Source organism: Pyxicephalus adspersus, chromosome 3 (genome assembly GCF_032062135.1).
Source record: "Pyxicephalus adspersus chromosome 3, UCB_Pads_2.0, whole genome shotgun sequence".
Classification (NCBI taxonomy): Eukaryota; Metazoa; Chordata; class Amphibia; order Anura; family Pyxicephalidae; genus Pyxicephalus; species Pyxicephalus adspersus.
In genome coordinates, this window is record NC_092860.1 from 10,791,894 (window position 1) to 10,811,218 (window position 19,325).

The window sequence follows — 19,325 nt, forward strand, 5'->3', positions numbered from 1 at the left end:
TACTTCTAAATTGAAGGGGGTCTGATATAGCAAGATCATCTTTAATCAGATTTACCTATTTTCCTATGTGGGTTGAGCTAGAAGTAGTGTTGTTTACCATCCTAATCTATTTTCTATTAATACAATGCTGTAAATACTCAAATATAAATCAAGGTAACTACATTGGCACAATATGCAACCGTCACTGCTAACATTCAAACCTGTAATCAATAGAAATGCTGATAAAATAATGTTAATACATCCATGTTACCTTATTTTTTTTATATTGATGGGGCACAGACAACCACCCACCCACCACCTTTTTCACAGCTTAAAGTAATTATTGTTCTTTTGAATTGCTAATAATGTGCATTATTGTTGGCCACCAGTAGATAGTGCTGTGTCCTCATGTAAAGTGTGTAAGAAACTATAATCATGTTTCAGAAAGCAAGAGTTTGGTATACACGTTACGTGAAGACACAGCACCATCTAGTGATGTTACCTGAATATAAACAAAGATTCTTTTTCTAATGGCATTTTTAGGGTAAAATCTTGGTTATATATATATATATATATATATATATATATATATATATATATATATATATATGGATTGTTTTGGGGTAGAAGAGACAAACATTTCTATAGGTAAGTGTGCACACTCACATGCACTAATATGATCCAACAAGAACACAAGCAAGTGATTCCTCATCCTTTCCTGCAAAGCTAGACTGAAATCACAATCTCACTTCTCACTCTCTTCTGTAAGTTACAAATTTCCCCCATGCAATTGAGATGGCATTAGCTTGTAGGGCAGCCTAGGTTAACAAAGCTCCAATGACGCCATGTGGTGAGTAAAGGTTGTCATTCTACGACATAAAGGTTGGTAATGGCATCTATATTTAAAAAAATAATGCAAAACCACATCTGATTATTCTATAGGCTTTAATATACGATAGTGGCTACAATTCATGCTCCATTTAGAATGTCTTTATTTGTAGCCACCCAATTGTGCTGTACAGATACCACGAGTGTAACACCGATAACCATGATACACAATGTAAGGAATCATAGAACATGGAGTTTCTTTATAGGTAAGAAGCTGAGGTTGCAGCACACGTTACACACGCATGGTGAGCAAACCCAGTGCACAGCAATGATGGCTGCAGTGACAACTTGCTGATAAACGGTTGAGGAAATCAGCAGTACAGATTAAAACAAAATATGATACACAGAGCACAATAGTTCAGGTTCACATTTATGTAGAAAACGTGTTACTATGTTTCTTTGGTTAAAGAAAAGTTGTCATCAGAGGGTTAACACATAAGCAGTAATACAGGTTCTTTCCTCTGTCCTTCTACTACAACAATTACGGAACCTCCCCTGGTGGGGCTTTGTACTGGGACAATTACGGCATTCAATGTCTCCTTGGAGTCCCAAACAATAGAGAGAAAGTTGTGAAAACATCAGCAACAGCTATGGGACTCAAAGCCGGCTTCCAGCTCTGATTCCCCGGGCACAATGGGCACGGTAAAAATATTCTGAAAAACAATTAAATTAAGTGGTGAGCAGTGCACTATGGGAGCCATGGAAATATCAGAATTTAGGCTACAATTTGCCCCGGACCTTCGCTGCAAGAACCAAACTTCCAAGGTGCTCCTCTGCCAGGCCTGCGAGACTTGCGTCTTGGCCGCCAAAGTGGCTGCCACCAAGGAATGGTTCCAACGGGCTGGAGAGAACTCCCAAAGGAAATTCCTGTTTGGGGTGATCAGACGGGTGAATAGCATTGACTTGCTGGTGTATGTGGAGAAGGTGCTGCAACCGGCGTTGGGGAAAGATTTCACCTACAGCCGGTCCAGGATAAACCCCAGCCTGGTGCAGGATCTCAGTACCACCAGTTCGGACCGAGCCCTGAACAGGCAGCAGCTGCTACAGTTCATGGCGGAGATCTGGGAATGGTTGAAGAATGGTTCGTATTGGACCAAAGCCAACTACACCCTCCTGCTGCTGCAGATGTGCAGCCCACACCTGCTACACAACGTCGCCAACTTGATTCACGTGCTCATCGTCCGCCAGCGGCAGCGGGAAGGTAAATCAATTCAGGACACAAATACAAAAACATCTACAAAGACCACAGTCGGGAAATCATTCTGCAGATTCTCCTGTTGCTATACCCAATTTTCACACACTAGGTGAAAGCTGTGATCAGGCTTGCAGTGGGAGTGGCTGCATTGTTAACAGCTGGGTGGGAGAATGGCAGGGGTGGGAAATATTTCAAAATGTTGAATCCTATTGGTTGATGTAAATTTGTTATTTCACCTCTCTGCTACACCTTCCTACTTTTTCTTCTTTGGATTTTATGAATTTGTCCTGGTGACAACTTGTGTCTGAATGTTTGCCATGAGGGCACTAATTAAAAGGAAATTCCCCGAACAAGGACAGTTTAGCCCCTGCTGCAGCCTCTCATCTTGTGATTGCTGCAAAGTTACAAGGCTGCAGTCTGATCATTGGGGAAGAGGAAACAGCTTGTAGTTCCTCTCTGAGGTTTGCAGCTTTCTAAAGAAATGGAAAGCTTGAGACTCCAATTTCATCATGGATATTATAGCCTCATGAATGTTGAATGAGTTCCCTGGTGACCGGTCTAACCTGGAGACTGGATTTCACTGTTGCAAAATGGAAAATTCCACTGACACATCCTGTTAGTGCCCCAACCTGCACCGCATGGGTGGCATAGACCCCAGGGGCAATAGATATCCCGAGTGGGAGCAGAACAATAATGCTGGCAGATTCAATGTTAGATTCATTAGAAACATCAATTCTATTAGATAACAGGGTATTCTGATCAATATATTGATGGAATATTGATCAGCAAGTCACCTTCTTTGCCTGGTTGATGCCCCTTTCCCTAGACGGGGGAGCTCCCCCTGTTCTTGGTGTTGGAAGTATGGGGGGTATCTTTGATCGGCTGCCTCTTCAGTTGGCCACTGGACTGCCTTCCTGGTAGACCTGATGACCAGCCCAATGGCCAACTGAAAAAGTTCACACGCCAAGTGACAATGTGGCGGCATTGGCTTAGCGTTGTCAGCCTTTACCAGGAAGTGGAGGTACCAGCAGTTAGTTTTTGTAACAGGACAAGTGTATGCAGGGAGCAATGACAAATACATATCAAGTTACTTTACACTTTATCAAAAAATGAGGGAGGGCAAAGCAAGAACCCCCAATCTTATATTCCAGGTATAGGTCACCTTGGTACAACATGGCATCTATTATTTTGGCATTCCACACTTATACACCATGCCCATTCACATTCCCCTGCTGCATTTATACAATGTAAAGTAAATTAAAGTTCCAGCTGTGAGAGTGAGACTCCCTCATAGTGGGTGGGTAGGGTTAGGACAGCAAAAGTTCACCCATGACAACCCCATCACATTGCCTCTTCTCTTCAGACTCTCAGAAAGAAACGTTCAGAGCTGATGGTTTGGTCCAATCAGAAGAGAATGACTATACCGTGCAAGACGACCCAACTCTGATGGTGGTCCCTACTTCCTTCCAGTCCATATCGGGAGTCAGGAAGTACAAAGACTTCATCCAATGCCTCCCAGTATACCTCTCCAAGAAGATCCTTGGTATGTATATAATGTGCCATACCATGGCTGTACCTACCTGGCAGAGGATCTACCCACTTTCCAAGGGCTGCTATAAGTACTCAGTGTTTAATGGAGCGGAGGAAAGAATTAGAACCCCAACTAGATATTTGTATGGTAATGCATGGTGGGGAAAGTGAGGATAATTAGACTGCTTGATGATTTTTGGTGAAAGTCCTGCTCAACCAAAACTCAAAGTCTTTATGATTTCTATAGAATTGTATTCATCCAATATCAATTTGTAGGCTGCAGAGAAATACATTTTGGGGTGACTTGAGGGTTACTGTCTTCTACAAGAGTCCTCACCTTGCCCATATCTCCATAACATATGGGGTAGGTCCGTATTGGAGAGCAGGTAGGTACGTAATTCCAAAGATGTGTCACCAATTGCAGTTCCTGCTCCTATAAAGATCTGCATAAAGGGGGTTCTCCATTCAGGGCCACCAGGCTAAGATATTTTTACTATTGACCAGGGAGGGCAATGCCCACCCTATATCCATTGCCCATTATGCTAAGCTCCCAAGACTTATATTCAGTCATCAAACCATGACAAGTCCAATGACAGAGGATTATAGGGCTTCCCATGTTCCCAAAAACCTCCATGTGGTTAGAGAACTAATCATAAATCTTGAAAACATGGCTTAGATGCCCTTGGATATGAATGGCATAGGCAAAGTTGGCAAATGATGATGAAGCCAGCAGCTAACCGACTCAACCAAGCCATGATAGGCCATTTGGTATCTCAGTGGTCTTCCTTGCCTCCTTGTTGACTCCTCTCTATGAATCTTGTCCATCTTGTTCTGATGACAGGGTACCTGAAGAAGAAGCATCTCTTCAGCTGTCTGTTTGTGTCCCATCACTGGTATTCTCTGACCAAGGAGCTTTTCCTGGATCTGGAAGCTGAGAGGTTGGTGCGGAATGAAGCAATGATCCTCCAGGTAAGGACCTCCAATGGTTGCGGTGGTGGGGTAATATCATTTGCATGTCTGGTTTGCATCAGAATTTGGTGCTGGTGTCTTCAGGTTTCCCGGAAGCCAAGTGGAGCTGCAATGGCTCCAGTTCTTCCCAATTTGAATGTAGGGTTGGTTAAAGGGTAGGGCAAACTGGGCAATTGCCTAAATCCCATGATCCCAAATGACAAGTACAAGCTGAAGGATGATTCTTTTATTTGACTTCTGTGCAATTTTTCTTTCATCCCAGGGGACGTCATACAAAGGAGTTAGTGTCTCCTATGCCAAAGTCCAACCAGTGCCGGTGCCCAAAGTTGGGGACTCTGGCAATGTTCTACCAAGACTGGAAAAGTATTATAAGGATGTCAAGGTAAGTGCTAGTTGTATAAACAGCAAATCTGATATAGTGATGCATGCTGGGAATGTTTGGTGAGAGACCATGGCTTCTTCTGTTTCCACAGTCTGGTGAAAGTGTTGAAGCAGCATACATTGACAATGAGACAGAGATCGTGTTTTTGGAGGAACGGAATATCTTTTGTGGATCATACAATGTTCTAATCCTCACCGCGCAGTAAGTCGCTGGATTTCCCCTCACTTCCTGTAGAGTTTCATACATAAATAAGTGACTGTTTGAAATTTCCCCAATCCAGAGGCGATCCGCACAGGGTAATCCATTTTGACGGGGGGCAGTTGGTTGTTGCTGGTTCTACAGACCGGAAGGTGAAGCTGTACAATATGGCGGAGATGGCTCAGGTTCCTCCTCTCATTCAAGGGCACAGCGGAAGCATTCGCGTTGTCCATCTATGTGAAGAAAGAGATTTTGTGTTCAGCGGAGGATTCGATCTCAGTATTAGGTGAGAAATGTATTTATACCATGAAAATTCAATACGAACAGGGTGCATGTAACTCAACCCAAGAAGAGCTCACTGCCGCTTTACGTGAGTCTGCAAATGTATGCTGCAATTTGGTGGTGGTGGGGGTCACCTGTCACACATACATTGTGTATCATCATACATTCTTGTTCAGGCAGTGGAACCTCCATACCGGGCTTTGCCTCCGAATCTTCCATGGGCACATGAAGACCATCACATGTCTGGATGTAGAGGGCGATGTGCTGGTCTCCGGCGCAAAGGACGGCCATGTCAAAGGTCAGCTGGGACATTTAGCTAGACTGGGAATTCTAGAATTCTGGAGATTAAAGAGGACCTGTACTGTGCAAGCTGTGGCCAAATATGGCAAACATAGGATAGAGGACCAGTCCCTGGTGTTGTCTTTGGCCCCTACAGCTTGGAAAGGGTTTTGGTTCTTCATTTCAGAGCTGATGACTGGTGGTGCCCAAGGAAAACAGAATACACTAGTGCTTGACTCCACCTATTGAACATTTCATGTGACTAGGATTTTCCTTTTCATTGGACTAAAATGAAGTCAGAACCCCTCCCCTGCTTAAAATGTTCTACTTTAGCCTGTGACCTTCCCAGAAGTCCAGGGCTTACAAATACCATTGCACCACCACTTTACCCCCTTTACCCCAGCACCTCTTCACAGGAAATGCCATGTATTTTTTTCCCCCCTTAGTATGGAATATCGCTACCGGAAAATGCTTGAGGACCTTCAAGCACAAAGATGCCATCCTGGCAGTCAGAATGAAGAATCAGATGGTGATCAGCGGCTGTGAGAAGGGGATGGTGAAGATCTGGAACAATGAATCCGCTCAGCTAATTAAGGTAATGAAGTTACCGTGAGTCAGTGCCAACCACAAAGCTTGCCAGGGCCACTGCCAGCATGCTCATACCAGCACTGGTATATGGATTTGTGTTCATTCCCATTCTCATAGTTTAGCAACAGAGATTCACCATGATGTTATCTTTCACACACAATAAATCAGTATATAGGTCATTCCTCATAAATTGAAGCACCAGAAATTGCCCTCAAATCTTTACTTTGAAATCTCTTTTCTTCTTTAGACCTTAATAGGCCACCAGGGAGCAATAAAGTGTCTTTCCTTTGACCAATGGCACTTGGTATCAGGTGGTGCAGATGGATATGCCATGGCCTGGAGCATGCTGGGGAACTTTCAGAAGCGACTGATGACCTTTAGACATCCAAAGTAAGGGATGCATGTTTTACAAAGTTACAATGTTGCAATTTGATTACTTTGGGGGAGGAGACTGTGAAAGTGCTTCTTCCTGCCTGTAGCAGAGTGGTGATGTCATCTCAGCCTAGGCACAGTCACTGGACTGCTTTTTTTACAACAGAACTCAATTCATGCATACTTGTAGTTACTGACAAATCCACTTTATTTTTTTTCTAGGGAGGTGACGTGTTTAGAGTTCCTCTACCTCAGAGTCATTACTGGCTGTGCCGACGGCAAAATCCGTGTGTTCAACTTCCTGAATGGAGACTGCCTCCGTGTCATGAGGGCCAATAGCAGAGCAGACCCGGTGGCTACCATGTGCATTCGGGATAACAGGTGACATTTGCGTCCTTACATGTGACAACAGGCAGTGATCATTACTGTACAATGTGGTCCTGTGACCTCTCTTTCTTCTGCCCTTCGTCTGCAGGATGGTAATCAATGTATTGACCAGCATCATGATCTTCCAATTCGAAGAAGTGTCCTGGGATTACTCACAGACCTCAGAACGAGTGGATGCCATGAAGGAGCGGGAAAGGTTCCACTCTGCCCCCATGCGGGTCCGGCCTTACAGCTATGTGCGAGCGCAGAGAATGAAACGTGTTGGGTCCAGCAACAGAAAGATCTACCAGATGGATGAGGAGGAAGACAAGGAGGAGGCCAAGACTCATCTGTCCCACCACGCGCGTAGTCTGTCCGCCAGAAGCGTAAAGAGAGCTCATGGTATTGTGATGTGTTTCCATAGTAAGCTTAACTATAATGGGATTGGCCCTGGATAGGGCAACAGGGGTCCTTATGTGGCAGGTGAATCAGCTTCTAGTTAATAGTCTTCAAACTCCAAATGTTAGGGGACCATACCTGACAAAATTTGGATGGTCTGACATGCCTCGATAGTATTAAGGGTGCAAACACAAACCATCAGGCCATTTTATCAGACCACCGGGGCTCCTAACTTATCAGACCTAGGACAACCAACCGTTCATTGTCAGGGTTTGAGCACCAAGCAAGAAGGTAAAGACCCAATTGACCAAGTTGCAAAGTCAGTTCCCAAGGCCAAGTTGGACCAAAGAGTAGGAAAGGACTGTTGTTGTTGCTGCCTTCCCATTTTACTTTGCTGGTGCATAGATAACTGACCATGATTGGTGCATGGACAACTTTGACTGGTGCATGGGTAACTTGTGCATGGACAACTGACCATGTTTAGTACACCAACTAACCAGGATTGGTGAATGGACAGCTGACTGTAACTGGTGGATAGACAGCTGGCCAAGCACAATTGGGGTTTGAACACCTCTTGAAGAAGAGGTCCAAGGTGAAGACCCCATTTCCTAAGGTATGTGATCACCTGTCAAAGCCAGGTTGAACCAATGTTGTACAACCATTGTAAGTTGTAAACCAACATAGCTACTACCTCGATTCTTCCCATAATGGCTTTGCTGGTGCATGAACAACTGACCAAGAGGAGGTCTCAGATGAAGACCCCATTTCCCCAGGTGTGTAATCACCTGTCAAGGCCAGGCTGGACCAAAGTATAACTACAGGTATGCTGAAAACCAACATGGCTGCTTCTTGCATTCTTCCCAAAATCCTTCACCGGTGCATGGACTGATGCATGACTGATGCATAGACAACTGGATAAGTGACCATGCATGGTTGGTGTTAGAACACTGAGTAAGGACAGGTTGAAGGTCATGACCTTATTGATGTTACTACGCCTTTGTGATATGATGATGATAATTTTTGATGATAATAAACTGTTCTTTTTTCCTTAGATCTGCATATGAAGTCCCTGAAGCCGGTGACTTGGCCTGAGCTTACAACGTACCGTAGAAGTTTCGCATACATTGACTTACAGCCTGAATTCTTTAAAAAGCCTCCGTCAGCGTCCAGGCCGCAAACAGCCGGACACAGCATTCCAGAGGTCTACAGCAGGGTGAGCACGGCACCGGTGATGAAGACCAAGGAGGACTCCGGTAGGGACATAACTCATGCATTAAAATTGAATTTGTGTTTTTTTTGTATTCTTTCTAATAAAAATTTGTTATACTTTTAATTGCAGATGGGGAGTCGGGTTACGGTTCTCCTGGTCGCAAATCAGCCCTTTCCAGGAGCGAAAGCGCAACCCTACATCGTATGAAAAGCCGCGGCCTTCACACTCCAATGAGCCCTAACCAAGTTCTCCTAAAAATTAGCACCATACAGAACTTACAGAAGGCTGACACAATTGGGACCAATTTGGAGCACAACTCAAGGCTCCGGGACCAATGGGGATCACCGCCCTCCAAAACTGAAGACAGAAAAGTGGTCGCCCGAAATTTCTCCCCAAAAGAGAGCCAGCAGGTGGACCTTTTAGCACTTCTTGAGTATCTAAAGTCTTCAGCTGCCCCGGTTGAGATGAGGAAAGTCATGACAGCCTTTGAAATTAGAAAGCTGAGCCTTAAAATGAACGAGTCCCTTCACGGGCCTGGAGTGCGGTCTACCATACCCGCCCCGGCCATTGTGCGGCCCCAGACCAGTTTCGGTTACGGGAAGAAACCAAAAAGCTCGGCCTTGCTGAGAAGGTCAACTTCCGCCATGGAACCCTCCACCAAGCAAATTGGCTTGTACACCAGCACTGAGTCCTTACGGCCTCTACGGATGGTCATGAGCCAACAGCAGGACAAGCCCACCCCGAAGCACAGGGTGACCGAGCAGGTTCGTTCGGCAGACCCGTACAGGGAGAGGGCCGGGTTCCAACTTCTCACCGTCAAGCAGCTGAAGGAGCTTCAAGCCAAAAAGTTGCTGCAGCTTGAAGAAGTGGAGGTCCTGACCCAAACTATGAAAAGCAAAGAAAGCAAGAAGGCCTGGCTGAGGAAAATCCAAGGAAAGAATATTGACAGCTTCACCAAAGAAGGAAAAATTGCTGCACCAGAATTCGGGCCCGACGTTTACCTATGACTGGGTGCCAGCTCTAAGCCGGTATAGGTAAACCAGTGCAGTTAGGGGCCTTTTTCTGTGAGCCAACTGATGGACCTACCGTAGGTGTGCATGGAGTCCACAAATGCCAAACGTTTGGAGTGGGGACACAACAGAATTTGCATTTCTTTACCAAAATTGTATGCATTTCATTGTTTGCCAAAATTGGCCTTTAAAAAAGGCTTTTAACAAGTTTTGATGATTTACTGCCTGCTGGTGGAATCTGGTACTGCAGTAGAACCATAAAATATGGTTTTCTAAGGCCCCGGTCCTATGTGCTCCAGATATAGATTCGGGTATGGAGCACAGAAAAATATTAAATATTTAACTGTATAGAGTGTGTTAATAGCTTAAAGATACCCGGTCACCTGGCTGTTGGCTTGTTGCAAAATAGTTGCATGATGGAGTTGGTGACATCCAATAAATGCTGGAGGAGGGAGCAGCAGAGAATATCTGGAGAGGTAAGTATAAGGCGACTGAGGAAGGGCTCTAAAGAGACCCTGTTACATTTCTTTAAACAGCAAGGAGACGGGTGAAAAATATAATATATATACCTTTGTTTTATGTAGAGGCTCCTTTATATTATGGGGGGTCCTCTCAAATATGGATATATATGGGTTATTTAAAACTAAAAATGTGCAAAATTGTAAATAAAAAGATCAAAATGCACGTTGTGTCATTTTTGTAACTTGCATTTGAAATTTTACTAATTTTATCAAAATATTTCCAATTTTTTTTTAATTTAGAGCTGTCCGTTGCAGTACTTCCTGTTAGTCACAAGATGGCCTCAGTCTTCTGGGTAAATGATGCTCCGCACCACTCAACCTAGAAGACTGAGGACTCTGACACTGTAAAGGCAGTGTCAAAGCCCCGCCCCTGAGGAGTTTTCAATACACCACTCCTTATTTATAATATACTTGTGCATAGAGCAGCAATGACATTATAACATTATCATAGGTGGACAGGATCGTATGTTAGGGTGATTTTTAGGAATATTTTTTTTAAACGTCCTTTTTTTATTTTTTGTTTTGTCTTTTTAGATAAAAAACAATCTAAACAGAAACATGCAAATTTATAAAATAAAATATACTGTTGTTAAAACAAGAAATAAAATTATAAAGTACGTAAAAAAAATGCAATAAACGAAGTCTGTGAATAATTCCCAACTGGTAAATATTTAGGGAAAGTTACATTCACAGCCTTAAAAATTCGCCACCCTGGATGTATGATCCCAACTTACCGGTACCTGCTGTGATGATTTCCTCGCCTCACATTAGATATTCGTGGCTCCTCCCACGGCCCCGCCCTCAGTATTGGTTGTCCTTAACAGCCCCGCCCTCTCTTCTTTCCGCTCCAAGAGTGGGAGGAGATTTATCCGCGATTTACTAATACGGCCCCGCCTCTTTAAGGTGGGGCGACATACCCCGCCTTAGTTCTGTTCCTGTCACTAAGTGCACGAGCCGCGTGCACACGGAGATGCCGGAAGTGAGTCGTGTCCCGGAAGTCGGAGCTGCTCAGTGAGGTGTTATGATGCGGCAGGTGAATGAGGGGTACTGGGGGTGCTGCTCGGCATGCTCAGAATTGTGCTGTCTCTGCTGTATATTTTACCTGTGCTTCCACTGGGGAATGTCTCAGGGAATACTGAGCATTGATACCCCCACAACAGCATATAAGTGACTGGCTGGAAGAAGGTTGTGTTCGGACTAGTAGTTCTCAAACATATTAGGCGGCAGGCCAGGCTTCTGGTATCTTCTGGTAATTCTCAGGAAATGCTGGGTGTTGTAGTTTTTGGGGAACGTTTGGCAGCAGGTTTTGTTAGCTGGGACTCATAATTCTGATTGCCCTAAGTGATGTTGGGACCTGTAGTTTGCTGAGGGCACCCCTGGGGGATGTTGGGACCTTTAGTTTGCTGGGAGCAACCCAGGAGATGCTGGGACCTGTAGTTTGCTTGGGGGCACGCTGAGGATGCTGGGACCTGTAGTTTGCTGGGGGCACTCTGAGGATGCTGGGACCTATAGTTTGCTGGGGGCACTCCGGGGGATGCTGGGACCTATAGTTTTCTGGGGGCACTCCGGGGGATGCTGGGACCTATAGTTTTCTGGGGACACTCTGAGGATGCTGGGATCTATAGTTTGCTGGGGGCACTCCGGGGGATGCTGGGACCGGTAGTTTGCTGGGGGCACTCCGGGGGATGCTGGGACCGGTAGTTTGCTGGGGGCACTCCGGGGGATGCTGGGACCGGTAGTTTGCTGGGGGCACTCCAGAGGATGCTGGGACCTGTAGTTTCCAGGGAATGCTGGTACTTGTAGTTTGCTGAGACACCCAGGGGGATGCTGGGACTTGTAGAATAATGAGGATTTTGTAATAATATTAATAAATAAGTGTTCCTGTGATAGGTGGAGCTCCTCATCCCTCCCATCATTCCCCTCCTCTGGGTTCTCGGTGTTGCCTCCACATGTCTTGCCTTTGCAGTTCTCATCAATAGGTTTGGATCATCCTCGGGATTAAGTTTCTTCTTCGTGGCACTCCGCACACTCAGTCATATGTGATCACATGTTCCCTGAGCCTGCAGACCCAGAAGTGTCATGTGTGATCATGTGTTCTGGTCTTTTAGCCTCGGCAGTGTCCTGTGTGGTCACATGTTCTCTGAACCCATAGACCCAGCAGTCATGTATGGTACCATTCCCAGCACCTGAACAGCCCAATCATGTCATGTGTGGTCACATGTCCCATGGATTCACAGACCCAGCAGCATCCTGTTTGTTCACGTTTCCTGAAATGGTGTCATTTGTCCTGGTCTCGCAGTCCCAGTAGTTCGATGTGCTGTCATGTTTGCCCTTTGTCGGGGAGTAAAAACCAATGATGACAAAATCCATGTATGTGAAAGTGCTGTATACCAGCCTATCCAAACATCAGACGTTGCCTTCTACAATCATCAAAACAATTGGTTGGTGGTCTGACACTCCAGCTGGAATGTCAGGCCTTGGATAAAATACCAAAGGATATTCATTGGAGAACCCCAATTATAGCAAAACATTGTATGTATCAATTTGTGTATGACCGCTGCGCTTTTATTTTGCCATTTTCTAGGACAGTATCGACGAGACGGAGGATGTCTCTCTCTTTGATGCAGATGAAGAAAACACAAGAAGACCGAAAAAAAATAAAATAAAGTAAGTGTTAACTAAAGATACAGAGTTTACCAGTGCTTATATGTGATGGCATTCAATCTACTTCCTGTGAGCCCAGGGCATCATGGACCCTCCCCCTTGCATTGAGTTATCACATTTGCCTCAGTACTTAATGCTGCTGCAAGAAAATAGGGGTTGTCCGCCCCCCCCCCCCTGCGCAGAAACGAAGGGAGGAGGGGGATCGTCAGGCCTCCTGCGCAGAAATGGGGGGTGTCCGGCTCCCTGCATAGAAACGGGGTTGGTTTGTCATACATGAGCACCATTCTATGCAGCAGTCCATTCACTTCTAGAGGAAAGAAGTGGAGGATGAGAACCCCGCTTGCCATGAAGCTGAACTTTAACTTTCACTGAATGAGTTCTCTCATTTTAGCACATTTGCATTGTTTGCTTGATAACAAGTATCATTCAGTCAGGATGCCACTCATTTAATGTTTTCCTCTCCCAGGCACCCCATTGCGTCATTTTTCCACCTGTTTTTCCGAGTGAGCGCCATACTGGTATATCTCCTGTGCGAACTGGTGTCAAATAGCTTCATCGCCTGTATGGTGACGATCATCCTGCTCCTATCATGTGACTTCTGGGCAGTAAAGGTGAGTGCTGCAGCTTGAGCCGACTCTTCTGTGATGCTCCCATTTACCCTGGAGTAAAGCCTTCCTATGGCTGTGGAAGGTAAAGCACGTTCACTTTACATCGTCCGGCCTCCACTTCACCAGGGGTATAAATAGTACAACAGGGCTTTTTTCTGTTCCCCCCTGACTGTGTACAAAGCCAGCTCCATAAAGACATGGTGTCCCCAGGAACATGGAGGAACTATAGTCTCCTGTACGGAGTCCTGACCTCAACCCTATTGAACATCTTTGGAATGAATTAGAATGGTAAGCCAGGTCTCCTCATCCAACATCAGCACCTGACCTCACAAATGGGGGCAAATTTCCCAAATCATATTAAAAGCCTTCCCAGAATAGTGGAAGATTTTATTTGCTGCAAAGAGGCAACTCACACAATGGCCATTAACAAGCAAGCTCCATACTAATAACTATTGTTTTGGTGTGGGATGTCCATCAAATTCCAATAGCTGTGGTGGCTTTGTGGCTTTTTTCCTTATCATCCTAAAAAAAAAAAAAAAAAGGCATGGGAAGTTGCTTGATTGGTACAATTGCAGGTTTGCATATAAAATGCGAACTTTGTATGGCGGCCATAAATTTCTATCAGACCCTGGCTAATACTAAGTGGCAATGTTGGTGAAATAGAAATTTTCCATTGATGGGGTTTGCAGGCCCCTGACATTGTCTTTCATGTTTTGTTCCATAGAATATCACAGGAAGGCTGTTGGTGGGACTGCGATGGTGGAACCAGGTGGATGATGACGGAAAGAGCCATTGGGTGTTTGAGTCCAGAAAGGTAGGGCTTATATGATGAGTTGGTAAGATGTGATGGATGTACCTCTGCAGATCTCTATAACTAATCCTTGCCATGTCACTTAAAGGCAGGCCCAGGAAGGAAGAGCACCTCCGAGGCCGAGTCCAGGATCTTCTGGTTGGGCCTCATCACTTGTCCCATTGTTTGGGTTATCTTCGCGTTCAGCGCCCTCTTCTCATTCAAAGTAAAATGGCTGGTGAGTAAAAGAGAAGCTGGCATCTCTAGCTACCATGGTTGAGTTTTAACGTGATCCTGTCACCAGAGTCCAAGAACGCAAACATTGGCACCCCACGGGGGACTTTTTAAATACATTCTTTTCTAGTGGGTAGAAAGTGAAATCTTAAAGAGCTCAGAGAAGTGTTGCTGACGTTTCTGGGTCTATTGGAGGACTGTGCTTCCCTGCTGCCCACTGTGGTTCCTTGCTATGGTGTACTAGGAAAGTAGTGCTACCTTTAGTAACGTGTTCATCTGCTGTTTCTTACAGGCTGTTGTTATTATGGGTGTCACACTTCAAGGAGCAAACCTTTATGGCTACATCAAGTGTAAAGTAGGATCTCCAAAAAACCTGACCAGTATTGCCAGCAACTATCTAGGGAGCCAATTCCTGAAACAGGTAAGTGCTGTGTCTTGACCTGGCAGATTTCTGCAAAAAATTTCCCCCTCAAAACCCATTAATGTCTAGACTGTCTTTGGCATGCCGTCCTGGGCTTCAGGCAGTGTCAGTCACTGTTCTGTCCTAATAGTTCACACAAGTTTTATCTGAATAAGAACAATTTCCTGCCTTCCGTCTCTGCACACTGAATCCTGGAACTTGCAGTGCCCCCCCTTCTGCATCTTCGGACTTGCAGTGCCTCCCCCCCCTTCTGCATCTTCGGACTTGCAGTGCCTTCCCCCCTCTGCATATTGAATGCTGGGACCTGGAAACCTAATAACCTGCCCTCCTATGTTTACTAAAGTCCAGGTAGGTACTACAGAACCCACCACCTGGGCTCACTCAATCCTAGGAACTGTAGACCCATTCCCTAAGCTCACTGAACCCTAGTATTGCTGCTGATAGTAGTATAGTATATTATATTATATTATAGGATAGTATAGTATAGCATAATACTTTGCTTGCTCTGTTCCTGGTAGATGATGATGATAATTTGTGCTGTATAGGAGCAGTAGATATGGGGAACCTAAGCTGGAGTCTGTGCAGTTTCATCTAGACTACAAACACATTAATCTCACATTGTCTGGTGCACTGCCTGCTACAGGTCACATTTTGTTAAAGCTATATGTATTCGGTTACATGGGCGTGATGTCTGCTAAATATCAATCATTATTCAGTGGGCCTTACTGCAGCGATATATTGGCTACATCTGACTCCTCCAATAGCTCACTATAGGGCAAGATGAAAGTATCAAGGAAGCTCCGTGTGTGCAAGTATTCCATTATTACATTAGGGAGGAAAGTTGCACCTGCAGAGGCTGATGTTAATGGATATAAGGATCTGAATGCTATAAAAATACCTGCATATGGTTAGAGGTGAGTTCATTCTCTGTCTATTGCACAAACATTATGCTACAATATATTTTATGCTGTTATTCTTGGTCTGCTCACAGAGGCAGAGAGGAGCTCAGGTATATATATATATATATATATATATATATATATATATATATATATATATATGAGCTGGAATCTGGGGAGGTAGACACTGTCACAAATTGTGGCACAGGAGAGACATGACAGGGACTGTTGTGTGAGAATAAAGCAGGGCCTGCATTAGATGCAAATTGAGAAATTATATTTTCCCGGTAATTTGTAATTGTTACCCCTGTTCTTGCTCCACCAATAGTGAATATAATTCAACATCTCATGTATTATTGTGTATTGTAGTGAATGTCACAATGTAGAGCGATGATACACATAGAGCTGTGAATGATTAAGAAGGAGCTTAAGGAGTGGAAATTGAAAACCCTGGAAGTGAAATATGGAAGGCATTGGACTAGGAGTGGAAGGGTTTAAAATTTGTGAAGGGGAACAGAATAGGTCTGGAGGAATCAGGACGAATTCCCTTTTAATTTTTCAATGCTGCCACCATCATCATTATAATATTTTTTTTTTTCTTGTTCTGCTTTTCAGACATTTTCAAGAAACCCCCCATCGGAATCTTAGCCCTTTTTTGGAAAATGCACTAAATGATACTTTTACGGCAGACGGGGACTATTTTTTTTTTATCATTATTTAGTTCAATCTTTTCATGGAATCTCGCCTTTTTATCTGCATATTGTTTACTGTAAAGTAGAGACTCGATTGCTGCTCAGCCACATACAGAGGATTGTTCCCGCTCTGAAGATCTGACATCAGTTTGACACTAACAAGATTACAGTTGTTTTTTTTTTTTGGTTTTTTTTTACTTATAAAAATTGCAGCCATAACAAAATACAAAACTTTTTGAGATGATTTTGGTTTGTGGGTAACAAATGTAAATATCTATTTATAGAGGAGATATAAAGTACAATGACATGTTTATGAAAAAAAATAAAATGTTCTTTACAAACATTTTGCTGGGTTTTAAGATCTAAAGATAAACCTTGAATGGATGATTTTGGATGTTTTTTACAATGGATGTCAAAGATTGGATGAATATTTCTAGAATGGTGAATGGTGAAAGAGAAATCTACAGGGATGGGAACAAATCATTTTGGTCTGTATAGATGGTAAGAGGTGGTACTGTGCACTATTGGTAGAGCAATTCCTGCATAGTATTCCATCTGTCTTTTTTTTTTTTTTTTGGCCAGCCCAGCATATTAGCTTGCTCTTATCCCATGTTTTAACCCCATGCACCTTATTTTTCACTATATTGACCTTATGTAAATACTTCCTTTTAAGTTTACAATTTTGAGTTTGATCTGTAATTTTATTCCCAACTATATAGTTTATTGGCAGTAACAGAAAATGACTAGCAGGTGTCGCTGTACACAATACACAGCAGCACCAGTCATTGTGGGGAAATATAAGGCTAGCCTATTTTTTTTCCTTTTTTTGCTAAGATTTCTGGTCTGATTAATTAAAATTCCCCAAGACCAGAGAAGATGGTTAATCTGGGTGATCCAGCAAACCTGGAATTTGATCCAGTCCCAAACATTTTCCAAATAATAGCAAATAGGTTTGAACAAATCAATTCCATATTTGCTGGTTCACCTAGGCTTTCCCTTGATACTCTATGTTCTCCAGTCTTGGAAAGCTTTCATAAATCAGCCCCACAGTTTAGAACATGGTTGTAGACAAGGTACCCCTGGATGCAGATTCAGCCTTTGGGGACATTGTATCACCTGCACATGCAGTAGCTACAATATCATTGGCTGTCTAAAAGCCAAAGAATACCATTGGACCTGGAAGTCCGTGGTGAAGATGGTGATGGCTTCCTGAGATGCCTAAGGTTCTTAGACCTGACCTTGCTACAGGACACTTGCAAACAGGTAAGTGTGCCATGCATACTTGCTGATCATGGCATAAGCTCACCTATACCAGCGAGTTCCTTTATGGGCTTAGCTACAAATAACTAGATTTGTTCTTTTGTAGCTAGAGATTCAATTACTGTGAGCTTCTGGCATTAGATATCTGGAGCAGCTTGAACAAAATCACACAGGTGGTACGGCCCCAAGGTGAAAGTATTATGAAATAATACTTATTGCAAATGATTGAAAATTAAAATAGGACATTAGTTCCAGCGCTCAATCAGTGTGAGTAGAAAGGTTTAGCTAGTGTTGTACTTTCATTAGAGTAATGGAGATTGCGATTTCTGGTGAAGATTCTGATTGGACAGTTCTGATTGCCGAATTCTTTTGACTCGCTTTACACCTACCTACCTAACCCTGATAAATGTGTTTATACAGTGCAGTCTTTCCTCTTTTATAAATAGCAGGTTCAGATGATACAAAGTAACCCTTTATTTGTGTCATTCCATCTGGATGGTCACATTGTGTACACATAATATTAGTGGAGCCTCTGACTTGGCTGGTAATGACATACTTGGTGCAGGTATAATGAGCGTCACATAGAACCGCATTCTTTACAAATAAACGGTTATTATGATCGTCGTGACCGGTGAGTCAGATGAATCCGGCAGGGTCTACGGCGTAAATATCTTGGTGTAAGCGAGCCCATCAGAAGTGAAAATTGGCACATGTGCTAGGCGTAAAGCTGATCTATGTGGTCACATGATCAGGTCAATGATCAATATCCTCCTGATATTGATTGTTCACAGAGATTGCTCCTTGAGCAGAAATCTATTCAGAACATTGTCACTGCTAGCTTTGTACTGCTCATCGCCCACCATATTTTCCTGTGTTTAGCGACTATTCTCCATCAATGTTTATTCAATATTGTTTTATTTCTTTTAACGGTTTTCAATAAATTCACAGTTTTTATCAAATTCTCAACCAGAGGATGTTAGTGGAGTCCAAAGAGCAATTTGTGTCTTTCAGGTCAGTTTGAGTGACACCATTAATCTTTTTGGCTGTTGGGGTGACATTCTTCCCAATGGCCAGCAATGTAAGGGGCATTTTCCCACTGATCACCACACTACCAATATACTGTGAGCTGTTGATATAGTAAATATAGCTGGGGTTCCTTGAAGTCTAAAAGTTATTTCAAGTGTTCCCCCATGTTAAAAAGGTCAGGAAGCTGCTTTAGTCTGTTTTTTAGGGTTTTGCAATTTTGTCTTCAAACACAAGGGGGCGCTCAGATACCTCCTCTGACACCTGAACATGGCTGCTGCATCGCCCATTGCACACAGGCCAAACTTTCTTCTTTTGCTGTTGCAGTTTTTTCGTTACAACAGAAAAAAAGCACTTTGATATTTTTTTGCCCATGGTGCCTCTTAGCAACCTGCAGATTGTTTTCATTCCGTACTGAAAGCAGAGGAAGGATTAAGCCAGGAACACTTCTCATCTCTGCCAACTCTGAAACACGTAGCGTGACCAAAACATCCTGCGATTACCGCTGGCGCTGCAACCCAAAAATCGATCGGTTGTCCCAAACAACAACAAGTTGGTAATTAGCA

General features: G+C 43.8%; 2 protein-coding genes across 2 annotated transcripts; both read left to right on the forward strand.

Moving 5' to 3' along the window:
- The first annotated feature begins 1,400 nt into the window (after positions 1-1,400).
- Positions 1,401-10,667, forward strand: FBXW10B (F-box and WD repeat domain containing 10B). The gene is made up of 13 exons (XM_072403581.1): positions 1,401-2,068; positions 3,426-3,605; positions 4,434-4,561; positions 4,824-4,943; positions 5,035-5,144; positions 5,224-5,427; positions 5,600-5,721; positions 6,149-6,297; positions 6,538-6,680; positions 6,885-7,043; positions 7,138-7,430; positions 8,480-8,680; positions 8,767-10,667. Exons 1-13 carry the CDS (start codon positions 1,558-1,560, stop codon positions 9,642-9,644), a joined length of 3,198 nt encoding a protein of 1,065 aa, XP_072259682.1. The 5' UTR covers positions 1,401-1,557; the 3' UTR covers positions 9,645-10,667.
- Positions 10,668-11,099: 432 nt separating this feature from the next.
- Positions 11,100-16,819, forward strand: TVP23C (trans-golgi network vesicle protein 23 homolog C). Its single transcript, XM_072403585.1, has 7 exons — positions 11,100-11,201; positions 12,753-12,835; positions 13,299-13,443; positions 14,165-14,254; positions 14,340-14,468; positions 14,757-14,885; positions 16,400-16,819. Exons 1-7 carry the CDS (start codon positions 11,190-11,192, stop codon positions 16,430-16,432), a joined length of 621 nt encoding a protein of 206 aa, XP_072259686.1. The 5' UTR covers positions 11,100-11,189; the 3' UTR covers positions 16,433-16,819.
- The last annotated feature ends 2,506 nt before the right edge of the window (positions 16,820-19,325 follow it).

Coding starts and splice junctions, on each gene's coding strand:
- FBXW10B (XM_072403581.1), top strand. CDS start 1,558: ATGGGAGCCATGGAAATATCAGAATTTAGGCTACAATTTGCCCCGGAC. Junction 4,562..4,823: donor ATGAAGCAATGATCCTCCAG/GTAAGGACCTCC, acceptor CTTTCATCCCAG/GGGACGTCATACAAAGGAGT. Junction 5,428..5,599: donor GGATTCGATCTCAGTATTAG/GTGAGAAATGTA, acceptor ATTCTTGTTCAG/GCAGTGGAACCTCCATACCG.
- TVP23C (XM_072403585.1), top strand. Junction 12,836..13,298: donor CCGAAAAAAAATAAAATAAA/GTAAGTGTTAAC, acceptor TTCCTCTCCCAG/GCACCCCATTGCGTCATTTT. Junction 14,255..14,339: donor GGGTGTTTGAGTCCAGAAAG/GTAGGGCTTATA, acceptor TGTCACTTAAAG/GCAGGCCCAGGAAGGAAGAG.